The 20,956-nt window shown below is 33.0% G+C and overlaps 1 protein-coding gene across 1 annotated transcript; it reads right to left on the reverse strand.

Annotated features, from left to right (window-relative positions):
- Nucleotides 1-719: 719 nt before the first annotated feature.
- Nucleotides 720-19,640, reverse strand: LOC114326920 (trypsin). The gene is made up of 2 exons (XM_028275384.2): nt 19,448-19,640; nt 720-1,507 (listed from the first exon to the last, which is right to left on the reverse strand). The coding sequence occupies exons 1-2, from the start codon at nt 19,491-19,493 to the stop codon at nt 798-800; spliced, it is 756 nt and encodes a 251-aa protein (XP_028131185.1). The 5' UTR covers nt 19,494-19,640; the 3' UTR covers nt 720-797.
- Nucleotides 19,641-20,956: the final 1,316 nt, after the last annotated feature.

A 20,956-nucleotide genomic window follows, 5' to 3' on the forward strand; every position in this document is an offset into this window, starting at 1 on the left:
ATTTACACGTTTCTTAAGATATCTCCAGATAGGAAAAAAGTATCGACATGCGGTTCTCGCTATTCTGTTGCTAATTTGATCTAATTTGGTAATACAGGATTAAAAATGTATACTTGTATTTAATACTTTTCAAAGAAAACTAGATTTCTGAAAATAATTAAATAACGCCTCCTAGCTAGCATATTACGTAATAGGCTGTTTTGAAATTATAACTCTTACATTGACGAAAAAGAGCTGTTTTCAACAAGACCAAGTTTGCAAAATTCGATTTAGCAGAACCGGACTTACAGCCATTTTTCATAACAAGGTTCCCACTCATCCCCATCTCTTATTTGCAAAGGTAGACTTAAACTTGTGAAATCAAACATGCGCAGAATTTTATGAATAATACGATGATCGGATTTCCAGTGCCCTTTCGTTAGGCAAATTTTGTAAAATTTTGATTTTTTAATTTTTGATATTCAATTACACCCTCTAGCGGTGAACCTACAATTATGAAAATAATTTCCAGGCTTTTCCCGAGGCAACTTTTGTTATAAATATTTTTTTCTCAAAGCTGTACTATAAACGGTTCCTGAGATATGGCCGAGAGCCATTCTTATTGGGACACCGGGTACTAGGATGCCACAAGGAAAAAGCTTCAAACACCATTTCGGAAGAAAGTACATATACAGTAAAGTTTGTAGTAGGATTTTTTTAGGAAAAATTAAAAACAATGGTAAAAATTTTTAATTTTATTAAGTATGCTGATGTATTTATTGATCATGGTAAATAAATGTTATGTCTAATATGTGAACTCAGACTAGAGGACAGTTCAAATAATCTGTTGCACCTGTGGTAGTGAGTATCCAATCCTTAAAAGCAGCAACTCTCGTCATAACTGTCGGGTTCTGAAAACTTCCACATTGTCCTCCCCACGAAATTATCCCTTGTAAACAATTTGTAAAGGTGGCAGGTCCTCCAAAATCTCCATCGCAAGCTGTAATATTTTGGACGTCGTAAACCCCAGCACAAAACATGTTTAACGATATGATTTTGGTCGGGTACGCCATTTGGCAGGAACTTCTCGAGATTGAGGAAGGATATCCCATTTGGAGCACTTCGGTAAAATTTTCGCCCTGTTCAAGAGCACCCCAACCAGTCATAGCAACCCCTTTATGATCGGACACATCGCTTGTATCGTGGAAAGGTACAAGAGCAATTGAAACATTGCTTCCCTCCACTTCTTTTGCGAATTTGAGTAGAGCTATGTCAGAGTTATAGGTTTTCTTGTTGTATTTCGGATGAATTACAAAATCGTCCACGTCTATTATGTAACCCCCACTTGTAAGATTGGCAGATCCAGCCCGCACGGAAAGATCTGAAGTGTGTTGGTTCAAACAGCTGGCAGAAGTGAGGGCCCACTGTTTGGAGATAAGAGATGCTCCACAAAAATGTTCTCCTTTATGTCTTAAGGATAATTGCCATTGGTGTCGCATAATTGTAGTGTTATGACCACTGGAAATCGCTGAAACATATTTCACTATATAATTTTCCCAAATCTTGCATTAAAGTATTGTATATAAAAAAAAATAAAATAAATCAACTAAAAATCATTTAAAAAGTTTTACAAACTTTTTGTTTGCCGGTGATCAAATACTTTTAGTAGAAGACAAAGACGATATCGTCTACAAATGATAAAAAAGCTCTAAGAAGAATTTGGAAGTTGGTGTTTGGAAATTAATTATGATAAAACGCAATAGGTAAATGGTCATTATTGGAAACACCGCTGAAGACCTGGAGATAAATTACAACTCCATAAAATAAACAAATAAATATAAATACTTGGGGATAATTCGCCTTGAGGCTTTCGAAATGTGGTGCTGTGGAAGAATTTTAAAAGTTTCTTGGGTGGAGAAGATTCGAAACTCCGCAATACTAGAACGTCTCAGCAAAACTGCGCAGATTGTAAAAAGCATCAAGAAGAGAAAGCTGGAATATTTCTGACATGTAATGAGAGGTCCCAAATACAGATTGCTACAACATATTATGCAACAGAAAATAGCAAGCAAACGCAGTCCAGGACGAAGAAGAACTTCACGGTTGAAGAACTTGCAAGATTGGTATGGTGTTGATACAAGCATGCTATTTAGGGTGGCAGTGAATAAAATTAAGATAGCTATGAATATGATGGTAACCAACGTTCTGAAACGACATGATACATGGAGAAGAAAATAACTTTAATAAATAGAGGATCAGATTAAACGGATCTAATAAATAAAGGAAAGACAGTAAGTAACCCGACAATTAATTAAGTACATTCGGTTACATGGAATGGAGCCATGGGTACCCCCTAGCTTTTCGGGTGCTGTAAACTATATATGGTTATCCAAGGTATACAAAATATAATGTGCAGTCTGCCCCCCCCCCCCTCCTGAAAATGTTTATATGAGCGCCCATGAATAGAACGACAATATTACCTACAAGCAAAACTAAACACCAAATCTTTAAGGTGTCACTGTATGGCTGGCTCAGAGACGTAGGTGACAACGACAAATAAAATAAATGGAAAATGGAAAGGAAAAGGGAGGAAAAGTAGACGCCCTAGGCCCTAGATCCTAGATTATAGTGGTACGGACAAATAAAACAGCAATGAAAAAAAGCCATGATTTTATTAATTGCAAAACTTCTTTATCATGCTGCATATTGCCAATTTTATCACTTTCATCTGGTTAATTAAATCTTCTTTCACATTGATACAATGCATATTTATTATCTATTCAGAAAGCGAGAATATATGTACCTATCTAAATAATGGTGAAAACTATGTACATATAAGTACATCTAATGGAAAAACGGTGAAGAAATGAAATAAGGAATAAGGAAATCAACAAAAATTTTAAGGTTTAGTTAAAAACAGCATGAAATTATGTAATGCACTGAAAACAAACACGTAATCCAATATTAAGAAAATATTTCTTATAAGTATTTAAAATAATATGCGAAATTTTGAATACTACATTGTTTCAGTAATTCTACTATATGTATTGAAAAATAAACTATTGGAATTTGGAAAATGAAGCCTAACTTTGTATGATAGGTAACAAAAAAAATATACTCCCAACCAAAGTCAGGCAAAAATGCAGGCTGAAAAGCAAGATATATGCGCATATATATGCATATTATTTGTGTCAAATATGCATGTATACGAGCAATTCCAAACGATTTCGCTGAGTTTTGTGGACGAGGTCCTCGGATTTCTACCAAATTTTAGTATGTTATTGTACCTCATTAAAAAATATTTTCCTGAGAATTATAGGCCCCTAGGTCTCATAGGGCCTGAGATAGGGGCCCTGAAAAGGCCTAAAATTGACCTTTTAAAGGTTTTGAGCGTTATTTTTAAAATACGATATCTCGAAACCTCTTGAAGCAAATTTAATTTTTCAAACTGATTTTTTTTTGTCTTGACGTCCAGTATTTACAAATAAATTTTCAAATTTCTAAATAATAAGCGTAATTTTGGGGAACTCATTAAGTACGAAGCAAATTTTGAAAAATTGATATTTTCTTATCTTTTTCACTCTATTGCCAAATTTGAACGCAACGTCGAAGGATCTTTTGCAATATCTTATTTTTAAGGTATTAAGGCAAGGTTTAAAATAGTTATAGGTATATTTTTTTATATTGAAAGGCAGCGAAGATATATGCATTTGAGCAGGGCCTTTTTTGTGCAAAACAGTGTTTTTTGGAATTTTCAGCCTAGTGCAACTTTTTTCTTCCTATTTTTTTGGCCTGAAATTTTTTTTTGGGAGTAGTTCTCTATATGTGTAATAATCTCTAGGTACGGAATTTCTTGGCCCGGCCTTCTAAGTCTTCGTTTTAAATCCAAAAAAAATCAAGATTTTTTGTAGTGAGTAACTCAAATTACCTAGTTTTTTAGGACTCAGTGTAATAGATTCGAATAATATTCCAGGCTGTATGCTCGCCCCCGTTAGGTAAATTATTTCGATTCGTTTTTTTGCACAAACAGGATGCCAGAGGGTATCGCGGTCGGAAAATTGTTTAAATTTTTTTTAAACAAATTTAAAAAATAATTTTTTTTACTTCAGACAAATTTTTTTTAGTTTCTTTGATTCATTCTGAGCAAAAATGATTTTTTATGATTTTTTACTAAAATTGATTGTTGTCGAGTTATACGCAATTTAAAATTTGAAAAACGGGAAAATGGGAATTTTCAAAGCTTAATAACTCGGTTAAAATGATCATTATGAAAGTCAGAAAGTAATCAAATCAAAGTTTAAAGCTCTCCCTACAAGATCCTGAAGCAATTTTTGTGTTTATTTTATTACGAAGCTGTTATTGTTAATTATCAATAATAAGCGTTGAGCGCGTATCGAGGCGAGTGGTGAGTGCTGGAGAGATACACGCTTAGCGCTCATTGTTATTTTTTAAAAATAACAGCTTCGTAATAAAATAATGACAAAAATTTCTTCAAAATCTTGTAGGAAGGGGTTTAAACTTTGATTTGGTCACTTTGTGACTTTCATAATAATAATTTTAACCGAGTTATTAAGCCTTGAAAATTCCGGTTTTTGCGTTTTTCAAATTCTAAATTGCGTATAACTCGACAACAATCAATTTTAGAGAAAAATCACAAAAGATCTTTTTTTTTTGCTCAGAATGAATCAAAGAAACTAAAAAAAATTTGTCTGAAGTAAAAAAAAATTATTTTTTAAAATTGTTTCAAAAAAATTATTTAAACAATTTTCCGACCGCGATACCGCCTGGCATCCTGTTTGTGCAAAAAAACGAATCGGAATAATTTACCTAACGGGGGCGAGCATACAACCTGGAATATTATTCGAATCTATTAAACTGAGTCCTAAAAAACTAGATAATTTGAGTTACTCAGTACAAAAAATCCTGATTTTTCATGGATTTAAAACGAAGACTTAGAGGACCGGGCCAAGAAACTCCGTACCTAGAGATTATTACACATATAGAGAACTACTCCCAAAAAAAATTTCAGTCCAAAAAAAATAGGAAGAAAAAAGTTGCACTAGGCTGAAAATTCCAAAAAAACGCTGTTTTGCACAAAAAGGGCCCTGCTCAAATGCATATATCGTCGGTATACTGCGAAAACCAGGTAAATGACAAATTTTAAAATATTGAGTTAAGTATACCAAAATTCTCAGCTCTTTACGCTCTACATACAGGTAAAACCCAGTAAATGATACGACTTACCATTCAGCAGATAATTTGTGTGATAAACAAATAAGTTACACATAACCAACTTTTCATTTTCAAGTAAAACAATATATCGCTACTTACTTCCACAAAATTAAAGTTATGTTGCATGTAAAACCAAGTAAGCGCACATATATTATTTTTCCGGACAACAATATATTTCTACTGATGTGTACCATATTCAGTAAAAAGGTGATAAATGTCTTTAATACATTTTACATGTATATTTTATTAAAATTTCTCATTCATATCGACTGGTAAAATCGATAGTATCGACTATGTTTCTTTAAATGGTCAAGAGGTACAGGTATGTGAGAACTTTTTTTTGTAAGACACTTTGTATATCAGCGTCGTTAATGCAAGATTTTGTAAGAAAAATTGATATTCTATGTTGTTATGCAGATACGGGCAAAAGAGGCAAGCATATACTGGCAAATAAAACAAGCAATGAAAACCGAAAAATTGTGAAGGCTCATATTGAGTCTTTTCCAACCATGGTATCACATTATATTCGCCAAAGTTCGAAGCGTAGATATTTGGACAAAAATTTGAGTATAAGGAAAATGTATCAACTTTCTTTATATAAATGATTGTCAGCTGAAGAAACCGGAAGGTATTAGCGAAATTACATACCGAAGAATATTTTCTAACGACTATAATTTAAGCTTTTTTGTCCTAAATAAGATCAATGTTTAGTTTGTAATAAATAATATTTATTAGCCCTATCATTTATGATATTACCTTAGAGTATGGAAAATTTTTTACCCTCTCAGGGAGAGGGTAAAAAATTTTCCATACTCTAAGGATATTACTAATCCAACTAAGAAACCGGATTTAGAAAACAGTTACAGACAACATCAGAAAAAAAAGAAGTATGGAATCTCGAAAAACGAAATGATAAGAAAAGCTCTAATCAACAACGGAATTTTGTTTCAATAACCTTCGATCTACAGGCTATACTACAGATTCCAGATTACCTGGACAATTCATATATTCTTCCCGAAAATTATGGGCCTACAATTTGTGTGTAAATGAAGCCGCATTACCAAATGTAGCTTACCGTTTTGCCTGGTCAGAAATTAACGGTAGACGAGGAAGTTTTGAAATAGAAAGCATTATACTCAACTACTTATCAAAATGTGCCCCAGAATATCTAAGCAAGTGAAATAAGTGTATTTTCTTATACCTGCGGAGGACAGTATCGTAACATAAATTTTTGGAGTCGGGACATTCTTGCATGGAAGTTGACTCTATACATAGCACCATCTAAACCGCTAGAAATCAGGTCTCTCTATGGTATGGTAAGGTCAGTGATAAAAAAGTATGTATAGAACCACACAAGTGTAATTTTAAATAGGTACTACGACTTTTATGATTTAAAAAAATTGTCACACACTTTAATTAAAAACCGAACAAAAGACCAAAACGGCGAAAAAATAATGTGGTTAAAGATAAAAAGATGAGATTTGTGAAAGAAGGGACAAACAGAATCCATTTCAATTATGACGCGTCACCAAGCTTCATTTCCTTATTGATACTGCACGGCAGTCAACAAGAAAAAAGCAAGCTGGGTTACCCACTAACATAAGCATGCTTATGTTAGTTGATAAAAACTTGCCAACTAGCATAGCAAAAAACAGAGATTTGTTACAGCTATTTGATAAGGGATTGATATCGGAGGAATATAACAGGTGGTATCGTATTTTACGATGTCAATGGAATCTTGTCAGATCCTGCTTTCAGTGACTAATATGACGAGTAATACGCATAGTAATATTATTTTGTTGTATTTATAACGTTCAAAATAAATTTGTTTTTTCTAGAAAACTGACTATCATTTATGTAAATAATATCCATGTAACTACAAACAGCTCTGAATAAAATGTTCATGGAAAACCAGTTAAATGTTATAGTTATAATTATCGACTAATCCCTTAAAAACATTGCTATTAACTAGTTAAAGCCTCATATTCCGATCACAAAACTACAAAATATTATATTTGGTTTATTATATTTGTTATAAATGTGTTATTTTAAGGATAACTGATTAATATAGATTTACAGGTAAAACAGGTAAGTGACCGCATCTCCATCTTAAATTTAGGTTTAATCAGCTAGGTGTCTTAACTTTTTCAAACTAATGATAGAATATCATTTCTGAAATATGCATGTTTCACTGGAATAACGAATATCAAACACAAGTTGTCCTCTTAATTCAAAATAAAACACTAAACTTTAAAAACGTTTTTTCTCTGTTTCGGTATTTCGGCATTTACCTGGTTTTCGCAGTATACCGACGATATCTTCGCTGCATTTCAATATAAAAAAATATACCTATAACTATTTTAAACCTTGCCTTAATACCTTAAAAATAAGATATTGCAAAAGATCCTTCGACGTCGCGTTCCAATTTGGCAATAGAATGAAAAAGATAAGAAAATATCAATTTTTCAAAATTTGATTCGCACTTAACGAGTTCCCCAAAATTACGCTTATCATTTAGAAATTTGAAAATTTATTTGTAAATACTAGACGTCAAGACAAGGAAAAATCAGTTTGAAAAATTAAATTTGCTTCAAAAGTTTTCGAGATATCATATTTTAAAAACAACGCTCAAAACCTTTAAAAAGTCAATTTTAGGCCTTTTCAGGGCCCCTATCTCAGGCCCTATGAGACCTAGGGGGCTATAATTCTCAGGAAAATATTTTTTTATGAGGTACAATAACATACTAAAATTTAGTACAAATCCGAGGACCTCGTCCACAAGACTCGGCGAAATCGTTTGGAATTGCTCATATGCATTTATCTATGTCAAATATGCATGTATATGCATGTATTATTTGTGTCAAATATGCATGTATTGTTGTGATCTTTATTATTGATATGAGATAATATTCTTATATGTCATTTAATTTAATCAATGCATTTATAATAATCTAATTAATTTACCAGATCACATATCAATATGTTTTCAATCTCAGGGCTTTTTATAAAATTAATTACTTACTTACGTGGCTTCTAAGTATTTCTCAATGGTTCCTAATCGGGATAGGAAAGAAAAGAGTAAAATAATACACACATATGGGTTACAATTATAATCAAAATATTGTTTATTTTATTTAAATGGCAATCACTGCTTAACCCGCCATTACACGCGCTATGAGGGAATCCCTCACCATATTTGTTTATAACCAATGAAATTGTGTAAACTAATACGATAACCTTAAGCACCCAGGAATGCCTTTAGCATGTTTCATGAGAGGGTATGAAAAAGTTATAGAATATTTCAGGCGGTCAGTGTGCTGTGTGATAGTTGAAAGAAGAGATATCCCTCTTCAAGTGAGGGAATTCCTCACTGCGCGTGCAATCACGGTGAAATCACGTTTCTGTTATCTCAAAGAAACTTTTAGGTTTTTATTTAATATTTGGGTAGATTTAATTAAAATATTATTGTTTGGATTAGGTTAGGAACAGTGGCACACCGAGCGGGGGGTTTGGGGGTTAAAATCCCACCCAGAGCATATAGAAATATATATAAAAAAAAGTAGGAAAATGTAACTTATCTTTCAAAAATAATACAAAAAAACTTTCGTTTCGGTGCCCAAGCAAACCCCCCTCCCCCCCAGAGGAAAATTCTAGGTGCGCCACTGGTTAAGAACCATTTTTAAATTTACCTGTTCTAATTGGGAAATAAGCCACAATTTAACTTGAAAAATTGATTTTATTGACGTTTCGAAATCCACCTCGGACGTCGTTATCAAAATACAAAATATTAATAGTTAATTACATAAATGCCACAAAGAAATATTTTTTATTATTTTATTATTTTTACTTTTGTTTTGTTAAATTAATAAAAACAATTGGTTTACGAGACTTTCTATAATATGTGAGTACAACCCATTTTATATTTATACATGTTGACATTCATTCTTCCTCGAAATAAGTCGAATTTATGTAGGTGAGGGCGACGCTCATACGCGTGCAACCACGTCACAATAGAAGACGCGTGTAACGGCGGGTTAATATTTGCTATATCTTATTATTCTTAAACATAACATTTACACATGGGAATCTTATTTCCTTTTGATTTCCAATTGAAAGTTTTTATTAACATTTAACTATTAGGATTTATTAGCAACAATTCTATTTAAGTTTGATGAAGCTTTTCTGATATTATTGATTATGTTCTTCAATTTTAAATGTGGTATTTAATACGAAAAACCCATACATTCATGTCCAAACAAATGAGACTGACCTTTTTCTGGTGAACTGAGAATGTCTTCACACAAGACCCGTTTCCTGCTATCCTTGGCTGCGATCAAAACCTCGTCCTGGCTTCCAGTAATGTTCTCCTTTGAAAACTAGCTCGTATAGCTCCCGTTCCTGCTTCTGTCGTGATGCCGTGTTTCTACCTTTTTCGAAACTTCAATCAGCTACCGGGACACTCTTGGCTCAAGGAGGTTCTTTTACTCTCAACCTGGCCTACCTCTCGTTCCACGATAGATCTCCACACTCACGGAACTACACCGGCTTTCTCACTCTCCGTACACTACCGTCTACTACTGGACTTCACTTCTCGACAGCTCAAAACATTCTGATCTCTATTTGTCATTCATTCCCCTACTTTCTAAATATCCCTTCCAGATTCACAAATCAAACTTCCACCACCAACTCTCATTCGCAGTATTCCTCAAAACCAATTTTTAATCTTTCTAAATATGCTTAATGGATTTCAAAAGAAAAATAGTTAATTCCCATTCTAAAATTACTTTCTACTAATTACAAAATTTAATGATCTATTATCTACTTCAACTGAGTCTTATTTAGCATAAGCTAATGATCGAACCTTCCGCGAACTACGATAATGACCTATTATCGATTTCACTTGAGTTTTATTTAGCATAGGCTAATGATCGAACCTTCCGCGAACAACGATAATGGTACGCCATTCACTTTGTTTATTCTAAGCGCATTTTCCCGAGTTTCGTTTAATCACTTCTTAAAATTAAATATAACAATTTGTTGTATACAGGTTGTTCTAAATTTATATGCCCGTGGTTGAGAAAAATGAAAATATTTTATATTAAATTGAATTTTGTTTATAATTATCAAAATTTAATTTTCATGTCAAATAGAAATATAACAGTATGTACATATTATTTTAAGTATGAAAGTTGCTGTGGTACTATTTTATTTTTCACCAATTCTTTGAAAAGTATTAGTGGTTCGGAAGAATCTATTGGCTTCAATTCAGCAAAAATTTCTGCATAAAACATTGCAGCCTCTAATCAAGTTCTCATCCAGTAACAATAGGTTTTGGTGGAAGAGGAAGATTCGGCAAATGTTCTTTATACAACTGATACCTTACAGGTGCCTTAAGAAATATTTTGTTCATATTTGAAATAAAATTATTAACAAGAGGAAATTTATTTCTAATTTCTTCTGCGACCCTATTTAAACCATGTGCTAGGCAAGTTGTATGTACTAAACGAGGATAAAAAATTTTCAAATTGCTTCCTACTTTAACCATGTAAGGTGCAGCATCTGAAAGAAAAATAAAAATGTTTCGTTGGGAAAGCTAAAGGAAGAAAAAAAAATTGCTAAATTGTCTTTGCAAAAACCTTAAAACGGTTACCTAGTGCGTTGGTTTTACTCAACATCTTGGAAGCAATTAAATGCGATTTATAAGCTTGCCCATTTTTAAGAGATCCGATTAATAAATGTGCGATGTAACGTCCAGAAGAATCAATTGTTTTATCCACATATACATAAAAATAATTGTCTCCTATTGTCTCTAATTTTATGTTACTCAGTACCGCAGAATATCTACTTATACCTACAGAATCGACCTCGTTTCTTCTTAAGCTTCTTTCACTTGGAATATTCCATTTGCAGTATTTTCCAAGAAATATTCGCAAATTTTCGTTTGATAATTTGGACTAAGATATATTTTAGCTTAACAATGCTTCGAACAAATCATGGTTAAATGTCTCTTGCTCACTTGATTTACGATTAGTTGATTTTAAGCACCTAGATATCGAATCTTAAGGCCGCGTCCCACCATCAAATAATTTGATCAAACTGGTTTGAGCAAACTGAAAGTGACAGTTAGTGACGTCACATCCTGAGTGTTCATTGTGGATAATAATGAAAAATTTTAATTTTAAATATAGTACAAACAAGTTAGACAACTCAATACAAAAAATTTGATCAAACTAGACTGATAGTGAGAGCACAGATTTTTATAATTTCAAAAATACTGCAATTGTGACGTCACTTTGACGTACTTCCGGAGTTTGCTCAAACTGTTTGATCAAATTATTTGATGGTGAGACGCGGCCTTTAGGTACCTTTTCTCTCCCGATTCTAATTTATTTTTTTTACCGGTGTGTAAAGCAGTTTTGCAATGCTGGACTATTTAGAATTTTTTTTCGCATGGAATCTGCAAAAAAATTCCTACATTAAACTAAATAATTTTTAGATCGGCGGTTATTTGAAGCATTTTAACTTAAAAATGTATATTTTTTGGTTTTATGATTATTTTTATGCAATTTAAAATATTTAGGTTTACTTTGTATTTACTTACTGCATGCTGAGCATAATAATTTTCCCATATCAATGACCAATTCTGGATGCCTTGATCCACACAGAAATATCAGGTACGAAGGTATTTGAACCGTGAATAAACAAATAAATTCGCTTTGAAAACCTATTATATGCACTTTATTTTTAAATATACCAGTATATGCAAAATTCAAAAGAAACTACAAAAATATGCAAATGCATATGCACTATTGCATATTTGCCTGACTCTGCAACATCATTGGTAGAAAATATTTAACAGGAAATACTTCTTTTCCAACGTTTAGCCCCATCTATACGACATCGGAATATATCATAAGTGCCAACAAAATTCGAATGATGTAGTTGGTGCCATCTAACGGTATCTACCTACAGTTTAACCTAAGGAGCGACTGTTCGCCATATTTTATCCACTTAATACATTTTTTTACATGAGACACAGTCTAAAAACATAATATAATTTACATATTATTCAATAATTGATGAATCCAAAAACACTGCAAGTGCAAAATCATATAAAAATTAGAGATTTTTTGCTTTATGCAGTTAGAGAAGTCATTTTAAAAAAAATATTGAAATAAAAACTGGCATTAAATTGGAATCGTGCAAGTTTGAAAATGATTTTCGGATTTTTAAATCAAAACTTCGGAATCCAAAAAATTGCATTACCCTTCATTGTGGATTATTTCCATATAAAAGAATACAAACTTTCAATAATTTAAATTTATTTAAATTAAAGGTTTACATGTATTAATACACACACCCAAACTTATGAATATATGGAATCATATATGGAATCATCTGATATTTCTTGTACTATTTCGTGCAAATTAAAAAAAAACACAAGAAGTCAAACAATATTTATTTTAATGCAATTTAATAACAAATACATAACAATTAAATAAAACAATAAAGTATTTAACAAACAATTAAATTGAAAGTAGTTGTTTTAAAGTCAATAGCATACAAAATTTCAATGTAAAACGAATACCTAATGTTTAAATTGTTTTTATTTATTTTTTTCTTGTATTTTACGGTAGTCAGTGTTATCACCTCTAGTCCTTATGCAAGCTTCAGTTATTGCGTGGGCACGCTCCTAATCAAATTATTAACATTTTGTTGTGATAGGTTGCTCCCTCCTTTAAGAGCAGCTTGTACTAGCCGTGCGGTGTTTTGTGGATTATTCCGGCGAGCTCTAATTTTTCTTTTAAGCATATCCCACGAATATTCTATAGAATTAAGCTCGGGTGAGCAAGCAGGCCACTCCAAACAAGGGATACCTTCTGCTTCAATGATGTCTGTAGTCACTCTAATGGTATGTAGAGGTTCATTATCATGCGATAAAATTAAATTTTCTCCTGTTGCACCTCTCCAGCAGAGCCTGACTACAGGTTATCAACATACCTGTGAGCAGTTAAAGTTGATTGGATGAAAATTAAAGGAGTTTTTTACGGATCACAATTCCTCTCCAGAACATTACACTTCCCCTTGTATATTTGTGAATAGATCTGACAGTTTTCGTTCTTGCTTGTCTTCCTCGACCTCTAAGTACACGATTTCATGAGTCATCTGATTTTACACAAATCCTGACTTTTTTTGAGAATGGCACATTTTGTCAATCCCCAATGTTCCAGTTTTTGTGGTAAAGACACCAATTTAGGCGATTAATCTTGTGCTGCCTGGATAACTTGGGAACCCATAACTGTCTAATGCTGTATACTTCTTGGTATGAACTCTTCTTCTTTTCGTTTCAACTGAAATTGTTACACCTGTAGCTTCCAAAAGCTGCCTTTGGAGCTGCAGGTGAGAAATAGTTGGGTGTCTTCCAGCTGATTGGACAATTAAACGATCTTGGAGAGCCGTTATTAATTTTGGAGACTTTCCCTTGCTTTATTTTTGAGCTTTCCTAGTTCCTGTTACCTAGCATAAGTTTTGGACAGAACGCCCTGTATTACGCCTAGCTCTACAGCTATGTCCCTCTGAGAACATTACTTTCTCCACAAGACCAATAGTCTTTCCTCGTTGTAAGTTCTATAACCCCACATCAGGCATATTTTCTTCGCAACAATAACAAGTTTTTTCAAAAGAAAATTATATCAGTTATGTAATAGGTATTATATTGTTACAACTTTTTCAAAGTAACTTTATTCAAACTTAAATACAATATAAACTTTAACAAACTGACAACTGTCGACTACTAAATCTGAATTACAACTGAACTATAGAATGTCAAACACATAATGTTTATATAGTTTTCTGACGTTCTAGATGTCACCAGACATTTCTGGGTTATTCCATGACATCCAGAATATTCTCGTACGTGACTACTTCTTCTTTCACGTCGAGGGACTCTTTCTATGTAGGAACAATCTACGGAACTGTCATAACAATATTATTAACATGAATAAACAGTATGGAATATTGAATTATTGTAGTTGATATTGTTCGTCCGCTACAACTTTTCCTATGCGTCACGATTCATTTTCAAAGAAATTAAGTCAAAACGTAAAGTTACATAAATCGCATTTCTTACACCATTCTTCTACATCTCGGCGACAATTGATCCAATAAAATCTGTCTCGAACTCTGGCCAGTGTTCTTTTTACTCCAAAATGTCCTCCAGACAGGCTGCTATGAAGATCTTCCAACACACTTTTAATGTGTGATTTTGGCAGTACCACCTGTTGAACTATACGTACTCCATCGGAACTTTCCCACTTCCGATATAACAAACCATTCGAAAGATGCAAGGATTCCCATTGAGCCCAGTACGCCTTTATAGTTCGACTGTATTTAGATATTTCCTGCCAAAGAGGTCTTACTCCATTTTTAAGCCAATCTCGTATAACTCTTAATTCGTTATCTTTCTTTTGACTCTTCTTAATGTTTTCCAGAGAAATCTGGTCATTATCTTCTTGCTGTTCAACTGTGGTCATCCGCAGACTAACTTCTTCGGTTACATTCTCTTTTTGTGCTAGCTGACGTTGGCTTTGAACTTGTAATTCATTTAATGCATTTTGGTATTCTTGCAATTGTTTATTTAACACATTCTTCTCTTTCATCAGTTTTTGACATTCGTTTTCTAGATTGGACTGTGTAGTTTTTGCATTATTTTGAATTACTTTACACTCTTCTTGCAATATTGTCACCTGTTCTCTTAATCTATCTATTTTATTTTTACTAATCGCTAGTTGTTCCTTCAAATGGCTAACTTCAAATTCCAGTGTATTTTCTTCCTTTCTATGGTCAGTTGTAGGAAATATGTTTCTTAGTGACCATCTACCATCATTTCTAGTGAGACTTTGCGACAGGCTTCTGGATGTCGAACTAGGCGACCTTCTGATCTCATTCTTGTATTCTTCTTTTCGTGCTTGGGATCGGCTTCTGCAATTGGATTTTAGATGTCCCATTCTTCCGCAGTTAAAACATCTTCTGTTTTCATTTCGAGGTTTTTGTTGGATATTTTGTAGTAAGCTTAATATCTGGGATAAAACTAGTTGTTCATTATCTGTGGTAGTGACTTGCTTATTTTCTGTAAATCTTATTTCTTTTAATTGTGGAAGAGATCTAGAAATATTTTTCGCCGCTTCGTACTCCTGAGCGGAGATTAGTGCTTTATCTAGCATTTTGTGGTGTTGTAATCGCAGAGCCTGTTGCATTTCGATATCATGCAGTCCATCTATGAAAGCCTGTATACCGATTTGTTCCAGAAAATCTCTTGGTGCCTGAGGATATGCCAAATGTAATAATCTTTTAATATCGGCTTCAAATTCTTGCAGGCTCTCATTATGTTTTTGATACCGAACTTTAAGCTGACTTTGAAAAACCTGCTTCAGATGTTGTTGGCCATATCTTGTTTCTAAAGCTTGAACAAGTGAGTCATAACTAGGTGAATCCTGAGGAAGAAATTGAAGGACGGTTGCTGCCTGACCTCGAAGCGACACCACCAAGGAAGCTGCCATTTCTCTTTCAGTCCAGCCATTTGCTTTAGCTGCAGCTTCAAATTGGAAACGATAAGTTTCCCACGCTGTTTGGCCATCAAACGTGGGTGGTTTTAAAATTTTGCTACTTCTAATTATGCCTGGATCAACGATGGAAGAGGAAAGGGCTGTTTGTTCGGATTCGATATTAGTAACTGAAACAATATGAGATAAAGAAGCTTGGGTATTAATTTTGTTTGCTAACTCTACTATTTGTTTTTCTAAACTATATTTCAAATCGTTTTGTTGCTGCTTTAAATCGTTTTGTTGCTGTTCTATTTTATTTTCTAAATGATTTTGTTGTTGGTCTATTTTGTTTTCTAAATAATTTTGTTGTTGTTCTATTTTATTATCTAAACAGTTTTGTTTTTCTTCTAATATATCTATTTTATTAGTAATTCGACTTACCTCTAACTGAAAATGCTCGTGAATTTGGGACAAACTATTCATAATTTCTACCTCTGCTTGTCTACGCCTCTCCTCCTCTTCTTTTCTAAGCTTTTTATCTTCCTCTTTCTCTTCTTGCCTACGTTTCTCTTCATTTTCTTTCTCTTCTTGCCTACGCTTCTCTTCATTTTCTTTCTCTTCTTGCCTACGTTTCTCTTCATTTTCTTTCTCTTCTTGCCTACGCTTCTCTTCATTTTCTTTCTCTTCTTGCCTACGTTTCTCTTCATTTTCTTTCATTTTTAAAAACCATGCTGGTGGTCCGGATGTATCCATTTCCTTCTCAACTTTAGATGATCTGGTATTTACCATAAACAATTCTCAATATCTTCTTCAATATCTCTTAAATCCCACCGCTGTCACCAATGTTACAACTTTTTCAAAGTAACTTTATTCAAACTTAAATACAATATAAACTTTAACAAACTGACAACTGTCGACTACTAAATCTGAATTACAACTGAACTATAGAATGTCAAACACATAATGTTTATATAGTTTTCTGACGTTCTAGATGTCACCAGACATTTCTGGGTTATTCCATGACATCCAGAATATTCTCGTACGTGACTACTTCTTCTTTCACGTCGAGGGACTCTTTCTATGTAGGAACAATCTACGGAACTGTCATAACAATATTATTAACATGAATAAACAGTATGGAATATTGAATTATTGTAGTTGATATTGTTCGTCCGCTACAACTTTTCCTATGCGTCACGATTCATTTTCAAAGAAATTAAGTCAAAACGTAAAGTGAAACGAACGTCGATGTGTACATACATTTTGTATACTGTAGGTATACTATACAGGGTGTCCAGAAACTCTACCGACAAACGAAGACAGGAGATTCCTCAGATATTTTAAGACAATTTAACCAAATTCACCTAGTCCGAAAATGCTTCCTAAGGGAGCTAGAGCTCTTTGAAGATGGCGTCTTGTCATTAGTTTTTCTTAAATACCTCCAGAACGCTTCCAGTTAAAAAAAACGAAAATTGGTAAACTTATTTATCTTCCAGAGATAAATCAATTCGATCCATTGTGAATTTCTAGTACCAGTCATGGGCGTCCGTTTTGGGTGGGGCAACGGTTATTTTATCGCATAACTTTTTTGTCTTTAACTTTGAAGCATTTTTGATACCAGATTATTAAATTGTGAGGTATTCTAGTACTAAAAGTTACTCTTGCTTTAAGGCGATAGGACACACCGTTTTCTATAAAAATCGATTTGAAAATTTTTCGTTTCCTGAATTAAAAAAAAATTGAAAAAAATTTTCAAAAAAAAACGGTATATTTTACCAACTTAAAGCGAGAGTAACTTTTAGTACTAGAATACCTCATAATTTAATAATCTAGTGTCAAAAATTCTTAAAAATTGAAAACAAAAAGATATGCGATAAAATAACCGTTGACCTATCCAAAACCGACGCATATGACCGGTACTAGCAATTCGCAATTAATGAAATCGATTCATCTGTAGAATTTAAATAAAATTACCAGTTTTATTTTTTCTAAATAGTTTTTTTTGAAATTTTTTTAATAATATGAAAAAAACAAAAAATTTTAAAATCGATTTTTATAGTACCTTTTAGTACTATAATACCTTACGTTTTAATAATCGAGACTCAAAAATGCTTAAAAATTAAAAATAAAACAGTTATGCGATAATATAGCTGTTCCCCTACCCAAAACGGACGCCTGTAACCGGTACTAGAAATTTGCAATGGATGGAATCGATTTATCTCTTGAAGATAAGTATATGCATCAATTTTCGTTTTTCTAAATATAAACGTTCTGGAGATATTTAAGAAAAACCAATTACCAGACGCCATCTTCAAATAGCTCTAGCTCCTTTAGGAAGCATTTTCGGACTAGATGAATTGGTTAAATTGTCTTAAAATTACCTGAGGAATCTTCTGTATTCGTTTGTCGGTAGAGTTTCTGGACACCCTGTATACTACAAACATCGGAGTACGTTTCACTTTATGTTTTGACTTAATTTGTTTGAAAATGAATCGTGACGCATGGGAAAAGTTATAGCGGATGAACAATATAAAAACTCAAGAACAATATAAAAACTCAACTATGATAGTACAACTAGATAGATACAATCAGCTGCTAGGGAACGTTTTCAAGAAACTACATGGGGAGGAGACAGGTATTAAAATAAAGGCCACATAAAAGACCCAAAAAGAAACACCAGAAGACCAACAAAAACTGCTCATGGGGTCCATCGATTGGAGAAATAAAGCAAAATACCTAGAAATAATAAACACAGCAAACAGGGTGATGCCCACTCACCACATCACATGTATGGACGCCATCCTACACAAAAGAAGCAGCGGGCGCGCGTAGTGAAGGTTAGAAGACTCGCAGAAAGAAGAAGAAAACTATCCAAAATCCAGTCTTATACATGCATCCCCCTCATGGGAACACATGTGCACTAGCAACAAAAGGATGATCCAAAGAAACTACAACAGACTTCAAAAAGAAGCTGCAAAAGTAGGTACTTTGTTACGTGAATGAAAGCAACATCCTCTGAAAGACGGTAGGATACGATGCCTTCCACTAATGGTAGCAGAAAAGATCTAAACAACAATTGCTTGGTAATGTATAAATACTAGACAGCACTTTAACTCAAGGAAATCGAAGAAAGCCTAGCTCGCCTTAGATGATAATACCTTCCCTCAAATAAAATTATAAAAACCTTAGAAAAACAGCTTGGGCCACCAAAAAAATTATGTAATACTAGCAAAAACGACATCTGCCACAAAAAATTGTTACTAATGAAAAAACAAATAATAATTATAATATCGTATGGCATTTTTGCCGGTGAGATCCTTTCGGATTGCTCCGGCACTATAGTTGCATATTTAACACTGTTTCGGATATCTTGTGTCAATGCACACCTAGCCCAAGGGGACCGACAGCTTTACGTGCCCTCCGAATTACGGTGGCAGCTCTTTATCATTTTTAAAAATGAAAATGTCTTTGTTGGTGCTGTGAATCGAACTCTAGCGATCGGGCTTAGAAAGCCAGTATACAAAAATAAGAAAAAAGGGTAAGAGGGGTCCACTCACACTAAACGGGGCCCACTCACGTCACGTGAAAATATTAAATGATTATAATAATGTAAAGCTATTAGTTAATACATGTTATTAAGAGACATTTTGGAATATTATATATGCTAACTAAGATACTTCCAAATCACTTACCTTGAGCAACACCAATAAATGCAAATATAAAGTAAAATGTCCTCATTATGCAAAATTTGTCTGTCCTACCAAAAAAGTGTATAAGAATAAAATACACTGAACTGGAAATATTTCAATTGAAATTGTGACGAACTGATAACCAATGATCTTGGTATTAACAATAAATTATTCAAGTGCTTGTAAATAAAAGTTATAAAGTGTTTAATACTTTTAAATAAGACGACTCGTATCTTTAATTTATATTAATTAATGATAAATTGCGAGAATTTATAAAAAAAATAGTCAACAAGCTATTATAGAACCAAAATTAGTTATTATTATAAAAATATATAGGAATAAATTGTTTAATTAAAATTAAAATCATTTAGAAAAAATAACAAGCTACACAATATAGAAAAAAATGAATAATAATAATAATAATATAATAAAAAGTGATAGAAAAATCAGAAAAACTTAAAGATCGAAATAAAGGTCTATTAAATAAATAAACGGCTATTATAGGCTATTGATTATGTTTAAAATAAAAGAGCTAAAAGGAACTACAACGTTAACGGGATTTTATTATCTCATATGGTCAATGGATCTCTAAATTTGAAAAACCCGCGGAGTGCTATTATTTAAATGGGTGCGTTTTTGAGAAAGGGTGAATTAGTCCCTAGGCACAGAGTGAATTAGGGTGAGTTCTATGCACTTTAGTACAAACACGTCTACAGGAAAATAATTGTTCCAGGTTAAATTTACTATTATAATCGAAATATCACATTTTAAAGCCAAAATATTTTTTTTTACAAAAATATACTCAAAAGAATAACAAGAAAAAAACACAAAAGGAAGCAATTTTGTTTTTTGCCCCATAACTTTTTTCCTCAGGGATATAGGTATAGGCATTGCTTCAGCGAAAAATAACTAAAATCCTTCCTCGTTAAAATAACGTGTGGTAGAGGTCTCTAGGATTTACAGTTTCCGAATTAGGATTTTTCAAAGTTCGCCGCTTACAGCATTTGTGGACCATTTTCCCCATTATTTCGCAAACATTGTTCTGTAACTTTTTCTATGCATTTCTATGTATATGCAATGCTACACTTAATAGAAAGAGAATAGTCCTGTCGCCAGGGGGGGTACAACGGCCTCCTTAATTCAGATGGACTTACCCAAGTTTTTTTATATATTTTGACCCGTAGAATACGAATTTTTTGGGTAACAGTTGATCCGGATGTCGATAAGATTGTTATAGACAAAGAACTTGAGGAATTACATAACAGCGATTTCTCGCAAAACGAAATATCTTTTTGTAATTTTTGGGTCATTTTAAGCAAAAAATATTCTTACAAGTTTTTTCGTAGAATCCATAGTTTTCGAGATAACCGCGGTTGAACTTTCAAAAAATCGAAAAATTGTAATTTTTGAACACGAATAACTTTTGATTAAAAAATAAAGTAGCAATTCTGCTTACCGCATTTGAAAGTTTAAGTCAAATTATATCGGTTTTGATTATTTGCATTGTTAAAA

The sequence above is a fragment of the Diabrotica virgifera genome, chromosome 5 (assembly GCF_917563875.1).
Source record: "Diabrotica virgifera virgifera chromosome 5, PGI_DIABVI_V3a".
Classification (NCBI taxonomy): Eukaryota; Metazoa; Arthropoda; class Insecta; order Coleoptera; family Chrysomelidae; genus Diabrotica; species Diabrotica virgifera.